The 11,346-nt window shown below is 41.9% G+C and overlaps 1 protein-coding gene across 1 annotated transcript; it reads right to left on the bottom strand.

The window, feature by feature from the left end:
- Positions 1 to 5,691: 5,691 nt before the first annotated feature.
- lmod2a (leiomodin 2 (cardiac) a) lies at positions 5,692 to 10,551 on the bottom strand. The gene is made up of 3 exons (XM_063909876.1): positions 9,189 to 10,551; positions 6,590 to 7,813; positions 5,692 to 5,913 (listed from the first exon to the last, which is right to left on the bottom strand). Exons 1-3 carry the CDS (start codon positions 9,450 to 9,452, stop codon positions 5,893 to 5,895), a joined length of 1,509 nt encoding a protein of 502 aa, XP_063765946.1. The 5' UTR covers positions 9,453 to 10,551; the 3' UTR covers positions 5,692 to 5,892.
- Positions 10,552 to 11,346: the final 795 nt, after the last annotated feature.

Raw genomic sequence — 11,346 nt, 5'->3', positions numbered from 1 at the left:
GATACTGACAGTGAACCTGTGAACAGGGTGGGGAAGGGGTGGGGAGGGCAATGAGAAAATACTAAATTGTATACTTAAATAAATGTTAATATTTACAGAGAAATGTGTGTCTTGTTATTTGTCAAAGGGGATGCCGAGTCCTTCAATTAGCCAATTGTATTGTCTGTAAAGAGATATTTTGTACAGGTATCAACCCAGACCTGGACCTCCCATTAAAAGTCAGCGTTCTTTTCAACTGTATTTAAAACCAGTAGGAAACACTAGGTTTACACAGTAGTTTCAGAAAATCTTCATTGAGGTATTAACTACACGGCCTAGCTGGATACTCGATGCTGATTGGTCCATTCAAAACATTCTGTAGTCTGCTCTTCGTCACGCGCTGACCGTTGAGGACGCTGCACCGCGATCATGTGCCCCTGCGCAGTCATATCAATCCGCAGAAAGAAGTCCGGTCGATTTAACGTCCGCGGTAGAAAACACTGAACTACTTTCTCAATATTCAATACTTTCTTTATCTGTTAATGGCCGTCTTGCTGTTCATGATAACCTCACGTTACAAAAGGTATGTTTACCAAGGTGAGGTAGCAGGTAAGTTTGTGCCGCTGTGTATCTGATTTTTTTGTTTGGGCACCTTTTGGTTGGACGTCCGTGAGGTTGTTTTTTCTGTCAGTGTTAGCTGGTACAGATCCTCGGGCAGTAATTGGTAATGGCCTTTCTCTACCAAGTTATGTTCTTAACCTTCAGTTCATTGCAACACTTAACTCTATAATATTATTAAGCTAATGTTGGCAGTACTTTCTTGATTAGCACGAGGGACACTTTAGTCTCAATACAAATTTTTTAAAGCTCAAAATGATAATTTTTCAAATTCAAAAGTCCCACAGAGGGGATATTTACGGTGTACAGCACAAGTAAAGAGGCAGAATATTAAAAGATAGATGGATTGATAGATGGATAGATGGATAGATGGATGGATGGATGGATGGATGGATAGGTAGGTAGGTGGGTAGATGGATGGATGGATAGATGGATAGGTAGGTAGGTAGGTAGATAGATGGATGGATGATGGATGGATGGATAGGTAGGTAGGTAGGTAGATAGATAGATGGATGGATGGATAGATGGATAGGTAGGTAGGTAGGTAGATAGATGGATGGATGGATGGATGGATAGATGGATAGATAGGTAGGTAGATGGATGGATGGATGGATGGATGGATAGATGGATAGGTAGGTAGGTAGGTAGGTAGATAGATGGATGGATGATGGATGGATGGATAGGTAGGTAGGTAGATAGATAGATGGATGGATGGATGGATGGATAGATGGATAGGTAGGTAGGTAGGTAGATAGATGGATGGATGGATGGATGGATAGATGGATAGATAGGTAGGTAGATGGATGGATGGATGGATGGATGGATAGATGGATAGGTAGGTAGGTAGGTAGGTAGGTAGGTAGGTAGGTAGGTAGGTAGGTAGGTAGGTAGGTAGGTAGGTAGGTAGGTAGATGGATGGATGGATGGATGGATGGACAGGTAGGTAGGTAGATAGATGGATAGATAGATGGATGGATGGATAGATGGATGGACGGATCGAGATATATACTTATCTACAGTAGAAAAACACAAACTACAAAGAGTACTTCATATGAAATATTTCGCCAAGTTATTTTTGTTACTATTATAGCTGATGGTTGCAGTATTTCTGAAGCAGGACATGTATGAGTCTGTTGTCCCAATGATGGACACAGTGAGGTCAGTGAGTCACACACACTGCTGCGTCTCTCAGCACCGCACAAGTGGAGGTCTCATGTTCCTGCAATCAAACATGACTAACATGTACTGTGCGTGGTGTTTTATTAAAGACGTGAGGAGTTCTACTGAGGGAGACCGCGCCACCAACTCCTCCCTGAAGGCAGTCCATATTTACTTACAACAGGTGTGTGTGTGTGTGTGTGTGTGTGTGTGTTATATTGTTTTAGGTGGAGTTAAGGATCTTAATCTATGTTACTCACAGCAGGTTAGACTTCCAGAGGAGTAAACTAATCACTGAATGGGAGTGCTAAGATTGTGATTGTTTTGGCAGGAGTTCAGAGGTACATTGAAGTAATTCTATCAAATAAAGTCCCTATCTAAATATGGTTGAACAGCTGCTTAAATTAGATGGTTGAATTATTGGAGATTTCAAGCTAATAACCTTTTGAAAATAATGCAAGAGTCGAAATTAACATAGCAGCCGCAGCACCGTAAATCTAAATATTTGAATGCTTAATGGCATTTTTTCTTGTAGTAATATCCACTCAAAAATAAATCAAAATATGCCATTAATAGTTTCATAAGTTAATATAGAAATGAACTCCAATTGAAAGAAATTACTTGACAAAAAAAAAACTTTTAATGACTTTTGGATTCAGTTCTTTTGGTAATGAACTCAGATCTGAATTTGGTTTATTGCCAAGTAGTTTCACACATGCAGTACATGCACTTTGCTTTGGTTGATAATGGGTGAATACAGAAAGAAGTTTTGAGTTGGAAAAAGATGGAGCAAATATTTATAAAAAATATTCTAAGAGTAAGCAAATTACTCCCAAAAATGTGAGCTGGTGTGTGTGCAGTATATCAGAATTTAGAGTGGAAGAGCTGTGCCGTTTAAAAAGAGGTAGAATAAATGTGCAAAAGAAGATGCAAAAATCAAAGTATACGAATTGAACGAGATGGGCGTTGTTCATGAGGCCAGAAGCTGACGATGTAAAATGAAAAAGCATTAAAAATATCAATTTTATTTTTGTTTGAAACTTTTCTCTTATACACATAGTACTGAGGGAGTCCCGCGGTCACGTACACCTCCCTAAAGGCAGTCCATATTACTTTGAGCAGCTGTTTCATGAACTTTACGGGCAGTGTGTGAGCAGACTGGATTAGAAAGTGGTTAGAGCTGAAGTTACGCCGGCTGATATCAAATCTCACTCCACTGTTTGTCCTGTGCATACTAGTGGTGCAAATCAATTACATGATGTAAACACATCAATCACAATAAACAGTCATCATTAATGGCACGGTTAAAGTACTGCTATTTGCTTGTATTTTGGGGAAGATGTGTGTTTTTTTCATAAGGATATGCATGAAAAACTAGTTGAGGAATCAGAAACGTCATCATAAGCTGATGTCTGAATGATTGGCATGAAGTCCGACAGTTCTCAGACACTTAGCTAAAGCATGGATGAAGTTATCTCTGTGATCCCCCTCCGTATGACACAGGACACACAGTATGCTCGCATGGTAGTATTCATACTGTGATTGCCCTCCGTATAATGTGCAACCACGACATCTGTTCCTACATTGTAGACCCTGTCCGCTATCTCCCACCACAGTGTAACCCCAAGAAACTGATGTACCTAAAGAGTACAGAGCATGGATCAGGTGTGTCGTTACAGCGAGGTAGTGATGGTTCCTGCTGATGTCCAGTGGTCTTTAGTCAGAATCTCACATGTGAATTGTGCTGATTATTTCGCTTTCTTTGCCTTTTCACTGACAATGCAATCAACGTTCAAATCCCCAACAGAATCACAGGGAAGTTGTGGTCCAATTAGCATCTTCTTTTTAAGATTTCAACATTAATTGCGAGCTTAAAAACATTGGCAGCCCTACAAAAAGACATATATACCTAAACACATGAAAGGAATATTGTTTTTATAGATTAACATTATGCAATGTGAGAGGTTTTTCAACCAATGCATTTTTCCACACGCTATATTAACGATTGCTTCATTTCCAGGGAACAACAAAGTGTGCTTTCAGGGTTGTAAAGGCATACAAACTCTCCCTCTTTAAGTGGAATGAATGCAAAGCACACTTATCTATATTTATCTGGCTGGTGATTCCAGAGAAAAGTACTATCAAAGACATACACACCGGGCCTAGGCCAAGGAATATTGTGTGGCTTATTTATTAAACATTTACCTGCTAATCTGAGACTTGCCACATGCAACATTTAGCATGTTAGCTTGTCATCCTGGTAGCACTTAACAGAGTGTACCCCTAGCATCTTCATTACTTCAGAAGGTGTGTGTGTGTGTGTGTGTGTGTGTGTGTGTGTGTGTGTGTGTGTGTGTGTGTGTGTGTGTGTGTGTGTGTGTGTGTGTGTGTGTGTGTGTGTGTGTGTGTGTGTGTGTGTGTGTGTGTGTGTGTGTGTGTTGAAGGACAGTAAGCTGCAGCTGCTGCACCCAGCTCTCTGTGTGAGGTAATAATGGAGTTAAATCCCTCTGTGAGCGCTCTTTATTGCAGAGCACTCTGAGTTGATCCTCCTCTCACCAACATGTGAAGCTGTTGTAAGAAACATAATGAAGTCTCTAAGATGGAAGAAGAGAGAGTGTTTTCACAACCCACTAATAGGGGATTTACTATTTTATAAGAAATGAGGTTTCTGAATAAAGCGGTGGAGTTATGAGTCCTACAAACTCGGGACATTTGTCAGACCCTAACTTCTAAGTCAATTTCTTTAAATGGATTTTTGGATGTTAGCCTGAAATTATGTCCATGGTTAACACACGCTGAAAATATTTTTCTGAACAACATCAGTTATCCCACTGGGGAATTTAAGAATTGGGCCACCATGCCCAACATTAGCTGCCTTTAGCTTAGCGATTGGTGATGGTTAGACTTCACCGCATTGTTTGTTTACAACCCAATGCTTTTTACACCTGGAGATTGCATTTATGCTTCAAAATGTGTAAAAGTGGTGTTAATATATGCATATTATCCTGCTGAACGAGACGTATAAGGATCATATACTTGCGTTTGCCAAAGATCCTATTTAATGCAATATTGCAAAGTCCTATTGTAAATTCCCATTAGCTTAAGATGCTAGCTGTTAATGCTAACTTCTGGGTAGGACACCGCTCTACATCCACACTCAGGGATGATAATACTGAATGTAATACCATAAGGTATGATACAAGTCTGTAAATTCCACATACTGCATCAATTTCTCTGCCAAACCCCACTGTGGAATCAAAGTTGAAATGCCTTAGGCCAGGGGTGTCCGAACTACGGCCCGGGGGCCAAATGCGGCCATTTTGAATCGGCCCTCAGCTAATTCTAAAAGTATAATGGAATAGAGCCCACAAACTAAACTTTTGATTGCTTATATGTTAAAATATATCGATGAACCCAATTTTCAAATACATTCAGTCATTTAGAATTTAAAACATTTTCTAACAAATCTTGGTTGATAAAAAAAAAGCCCAATAACTTATTTCTATAACGAGGTTGAAATGTAACCTTCATATTCACTGTTATTATCAGCAGTCTGAGGCTTCTGTTTTAAGGAATGAGCTGCAACAGAATGAATGAAACCCTAAAGAGAGAAGAGATGTAGGATGTTTTTTCCTTAAAGCATTTCAAAGTATCGTGCATTATTCACCTACATTTGATTTGTTTTGCTAACGTATAACTTCACTTATGAGGCGATATTCACCTCTATAAGGGGCCCAGCTCTCCGTATATTTTTCTGTATGTGGCCCTTGGTGAAAAAAGTTTGGACACCCCTGCCTTAGGCACAGTTATTGGTTGGTAGCTGAACAAATAACACTTTTAACCAAAATAAATGCAACTGTCCCTGACCCCTGAAGATATCTATAACCATAAAGAGACACGTAATACAAACAAGTACTTAGCCCTGGATCAGAGACTTTGTGGACATAACATTAACTTTATTTCCCAACACATCAGAGTTCACAGTCAGCTTCACACAGTAACAAAACACTCTGCTGCTACGTCGTGTGACAAGTTAAAAAAGATAAACTGTTTAAAAAGTGACATTTAAGTGCGAAAATAAAAATGAAATACTTCATAAAAAGTGAGAGGTGTTCAGGTTTGTAGAGCAGGTGATTTTCAGGCCTCGGGCAGATCCACCTGTAAGACAAACATAGCACACCTATTGAGTTACAGCAGCAAGAAATGGCTTTTATGTTCTTTCTTCACAACTTCTGACTTCCTGTCTCCGGCTATACAGAGGTACTGTTTCTGACTGTAATACTGATTTTCCGCAGGATTACAGAAAAAAGTACAAACCGGATTTGCATGAAATTTGGTGGAAGTGTGTAACGTTGGTGAAGGTAGAACACAAAACATTTTGGAGCAGATCTGACTCACATGCATACCTTTTCTCTTATAGAAACAGCTTGGGTGGAAGTCTGCGGTTGTCAATACTTTTACCTGGGTTTGTTTTCATTGTTTTCCAAAATCACATCGTACTATTGGGAGTGTTTGTCTACAGTACCCTAATATCTATTTGAACCACTTTGCCCAGCCTAATTTGTTTGTTCTTTAAGACACTTTGGACCAGATCACATTGTCTTAAAAACTCTGAACTTAGCGGGAATCTAAATAACCCTCATCTGCTCTCTTCCCAGCAGCCATCAGTCTTATCATACAGCAGTGAAGAAGTCAAACTATTTATAACCTGACAGAGACTCTAGGGATGACAGGGGCTTTCACACTGAGTGGGTCTAATGGCTTTTGGAGGCTAAACCATGTCTGTGACTCAAGCAAAACAAAATTCCTTCAAACATAGAGGAGGAAGTCGTACCCTCTTTAAGGACCCGATACTGCTCCCGCGGATCGCCGCCATCAGGTCGTCACGGCCTGACCTCTGAGGCGGCGGCAGGTGCGGCGGTTCGTCTCGTCTCTTCTGCAGGGACGGCTTCAAGGTGTTCTTCAGGTCTTTGAAAATATCTGCGCTCTCCTTTTCGTTGGCGCCATTCTTCAGCTTCTTCGTCTTCGTCTTCTTTTGGTTTGACTGCGTCTTTGTGCTGTTCGAGAATTCGTGCTGTTTGACCATTTCCGATATCTTCCTCGTAGGCACTGCTAAAGAAGGAGGAGGAGGGGGAGGGGGAGGATTTCTGTTCTGCTTTTCGACAGTTTTAGATTGTGATGGCTTGTTTGGAAGTCTGTTTTCTGCAGAAGAACCTTGTCCAGTGACATCTGGAGGACTCTGCTCCTTCTTCTCTTGGAGCCTCCTCTGTCGCTGCTGGTCCTGGTTGCGCGTCAGGATGCTGGTCACCGCCATTCTCGGACCCGGGAGGTCGAACTGGTAACCAAGCTTGAGCAAGGTTGTGTTTTCCCTTAGCAACTGGACCATCTCCATCTCCACCTTCCCCCCGCAAATGTGCCTCTGGTTGTGGAAGCGAAGCTCCACCAGGGTCTGGTTGTGTTGCAGCGCTGCCAGCAGAGCCAGGATGCCCTGACCAGACACAAAGTTGGACTCGATGTTCAGGTTTCTGATGAAGCGGTTCTCCCGCAGCATCTTGGAGACGGCAAAGGCAACCCGGTCGTCAGCGTGGGTGTTGGCGAGGCTGAAAATGTGGACATGAGTGTTTGTGCACAGGGCCTCAGGGAAACGAAGCAAGGTTTCCTGGGAAATATCTTCGATGTTGTTGAGGTTGACCTCACTTACGGTGGGGTCATTACTCAGGATCTGCTGCAGAGTTTCATCGATGACGATAGTGTTCCCGCTCGCTCTGTCGGAAATTGTGTTTTGGTTTTGTTCTGTGGTTTCAGTCATTTCCGATTCACCCTTTGAGACTTTTGACACATCGTTCTTCAGAGGACATTTAATCCTGATAGGAGCCTCCTTTTTGCACTCATCTTTCTTTTCTGTTTGATCTTCCTTTGCATCATTTTTGCTTGTCACATTCTGCACTTTCTTCCCCTTTGGTGAAGTCTTCTTCCTGTCGCTGTCTGAAGTCTTGTCGGGGTTAGGGTCGGTGGTCACTGTCACTCCTTCCCCTCTGCTCTTATCTTGGCGTCCCTCCTGCGCACAATAACAGGACAGAAAATGAGGTCAAACCCTGACATTTTCCAGCCTCTGACTTTTAATTAAGAACCCTTTCCAATGCTGGCAGACAGTCATTAAAGCTGGCATTTGCATCTCCCTGACATCTCCCCTATATTTTTAGACTGTTTTCCACCCACACATTTTAAGTAAACTGGATACATGTGACACGTTCTACATCATTATATGTATGCACGTTTTAACATATGGTAAACATGCATCTGAAATTATAGAGGACAACACAAGGACACTTTTGTCAGAAAGCAAAATGCTTCATATCAAAGTGATATGCATTTTGGCCAAATATGCAACATTTGACATTAAATGCCCATGCATACTTTGCAAAACATGTGTACTTCATTGATGTAGTGAACCTTTATCCATGTTGAGAGGTAACTACAAAAAAATGTAGAGGCAACAGAGGCTGAGATACTTTGGCTTTCAGTCCCTAGTATGGGGGTATGCTCCAAAAACTAAATTTCCCAGAATGCAATTGGATACCGTCTTACAAACTCCACACCTGCCTAATCATTTCTAGTCCCTAAGCCAAGATTTCCTCCTGCAGAACCTCAGAGAGACACCAAACAACTGTTTTCACAGGATAATTAGGACTCTTCACGACGAGTAAACGGATCTTCATGTGAAGAATAGTTGGAGTGCTCCTTAAATCCCAAAGTGAAACTGAATCTGTTTTTATTCCAACAGGGCTGTCAGGGTGTTGATCTAGATGAGTCTCATTTTGTCAGAGTGAGACTGTTAAGACTTGTCACTCAAATCTGTTCATTCCTTAAAATACTGCGCCTCTTTCTGTGTTATTGCTCCAGTATTGTTTGGAAACACAGGTAATGAAAGTGAGGTGTGATGCAGCTAACTGCATTTAGACATTCAGAAGAACTGAAGTATTTACCTTTTTTGTTACGAGGGAACGATTGTGCTTTTCCCTCATTTCAAACCTTTATTTCTACCTACTTTGCAGATTCAGATTACTCATACTCTATATATCAACTGATATGTTATGAAGTATTTCTATAGATGGAGATACTCCACAGTATACTTCAGACAAGGTCCGTAATACTGTCCTTTGGATGACATGCTTGAGTTATTGTTTATTCACTTAGGGAAAGTTTGCAATCGTTTCCACAGGTTTCTACAAGTCTCCAAGAAACCATTTCTGTCTCTTATTTTTTGTGTGAATCAACCTTCAGAATCGACATAAAGATACCGCATTACACTCATTTAGGTACCTTCTCTTCTCTCAAAGTTACAGATCATTGGTGCAAGCAGGAACCATTTTAAACAGCCCCTTGTTTGTTGTAGATGCATTTGCAGGCAGAGTATTGATGTCTCCTCTCACCTGTTTGTCTTTCATCCTCTCGTCCTCCAGCAGCTTCATGTTCTCATCCTCCCAGTATTTCAGCAAAGCGTCCCTGTCGAAGGTCCCTGTTTGGGTTTTGGCGGTCTGGTCTTTCTGCCTCATGCCAATGGGGACGTTGTCATCGAGGGCGGCCAGCTCCCTCTCCAGCTCCTGGAGCTCCTCGGAGGACAGAGTGGCCAGCAGTTCGTCCTCGTCCACCTCCTCGTGCTTCTTCAGCTCTTTGCCGTACCCAAAGGTACTCATGGTCCTGCGCGCCTTCTAGGATTCTTCAAGCTCTTAAATCTCTTGCACTTTGACCCCCTTTCTGTACTTTTAAATGTTCCTTAAGTTGTTGATCTTCTCATTGACTTCCCTCCATTGAGTTCCTTTGAGTTTGAAGATGCTTTGGTGGCAAATCAGAGAGTCCTCTACTGGTTCCAGCTGTCAGAGAATCCTGACAGGGGAAATAAGGGGAGGGCCGCCCATGCCACTGATGGTCGTGTCTTTTTTTAGGGTGTTGGGTTGGGGGGGGGTCAATAAGATAGGCTTACCGCAGGAATGTGAACCCTCTGAGTGGCCTGAGCCATCAGCGGCTCGTGGCTAGATAGAATCGTATAGGGAAAAAACGGCGTAGGGGAGACATCAGAGATGAAGATGTGTCCGGACGCAGAATGAATGCCACGCCATGGTTGTGAAGCTGCTGGGAAACACTTGTTCTCCCGGAGGATGGCAGGACAGCTGATTGTGGACACGGATGCTGTTTACACTAGAACTCAACAACTTAAATGTCAGGACAGATGGAGTTGTCTCTTACAGACATTTGTTGGAACAAAAACAAAGCAGTGACCGGGTTTCATCTCATCCATCTGCATTATCAATTTTAAATCATATTGCAATGAATGAGAATTACTTAAAGTGCTCTAACTAAATGGAAAAATAACATCCTGAGCAAACACCTTCTGCTCATAAAGACTGTGACATGATTCAAACCGCTTACACCTATTAAATGGACCCTCTGGTGAGAACGAATTGTCACTATATCTTAAATATTAAGTTAATTATTGACTGTAAATTAAGGCAGATTTCTGATTAAAAATAATGGACCAAACAACAACAAAAATCATCTGACTTTATCCTTTCATAAACCTGGCTCCATTTGGATGCACTCCGGCCAAAATGTACTCTAGAGGTCAATCAGTCCACGAAGCAAGTTCAATTCTGGTTTGCAATTACTGTGTTCAGCAAAGAAATCCCCCAAAACTGCAGTGTAAGAAACACAGCTTCAATCCCAGCCCAAACACAAACTCAACGGTATGTTTATTTACTGTCGAGCGGTTGTATCGGACCCTACCACGTGACATGAGTGTTGTCATTACTCCAGTAAGCTCAGTATAGATGTGTAGGCCTGACCTTCAGTTTTTGGAGGGACCATGCTTTGTTGTTTTGTTTCTAAGACAACCCTCAGAGCTCAACATGCATCCATCACTGAGCATGTTTAACAAGCTGCTTGGAAGTCATCTCTTGTTACGTGTCCGAAAGTGAAAAGACTGAGTGACATGACACCCCTCTCGCGCTGGGAGTCTGCTGTAATATAACCTTTGACCTGCCTGGATTATTGCTGATTAGTGTGAGTCATGCCGCTGCGAAGCCCGGACGGAGAATGGAAAGATTTTCCGTTACAGAGCTGCCGGATCCTGCCTGTTTTTCTCACAGACTCTATATTGCTTTAATTCCATAGTTTCCGGCTGACTGTTTTACAAATGATACATCAGTTTTTGGATTCATTTCCTTCCATGCTTGCAGCCAAACTCCATTCCCAAAGAGACAATCAATCACACTCAGTTTTAAGTTTCCTCTGAGTGCTTATCTTTCTCTGGCAAGGAGTTAATGTCTGAGGTCTTGTTTGTTTCTTTGTCGGCCTCTCTGCAGGATTACAGAAAGAACCCCAGGCCAGATCTGTAGAACTGGTTGGAACAGTAGAGTATTTCCCAAAGAACAAACATTTCACAGCCCATGTGAAGCCGATGCACACGTTATTTTTCACTGATGGACACAGCTTGGTAGAGGTCGGTTTTTGCGGATGACCTTCATCAGATTTTTGGGCCCCCAGGAATCACCAACGATTAGAATACAATTACTAAAACGTCAAGTGTTTTTT

The sequence above is a fragment of the Eleginops maclovinus genome, chromosome 2, assembly GCF_036324505.1.
Source record: "Eleginops maclovinus isolate JMC-PN-2008 ecotype Puerto Natales chromosome 2, JC_Emac_rtc_rv5, whole genome shotgun sequence".
Taxonomy (NCBI): domain Eukaryota; kingdom Metazoa; phylum Chordata; class Actinopteri; order Perciformes; family Eleginopidae; genus Eleginops; species Eleginops maclovinus.
The sequence above is the reverse complement of the archived record's forward strand: the minus strand, read 5'-3'. Positions and strand labels throughout refer to the sequence as shown.

Bases quoted from the DNA above. Each gene is read 5' to 3' on its own strand.
- lmod2a (XM_063909876.1), bottom strand. From the start codon at position 9,452: ATGAGTACCTTTGGGTACGGCAAAGAGCTGAAGAAGCACGAGGAGGTG. The intron at 7,814-9,188 runs GTGAGAGGAGAC...TATTGTGCGCAG, and splicing joins AGAGGATGAAAGACAAACAG to GAGGGACGCCAAGATAAGAG. The intron at 5,914-6,589 runs GTACGACTTCCT...TTTGTCTTACAG, and splicing joins GTATCGGGTCCTTAAAGAGG to GTGGATCTGCCCGAGGCCTG.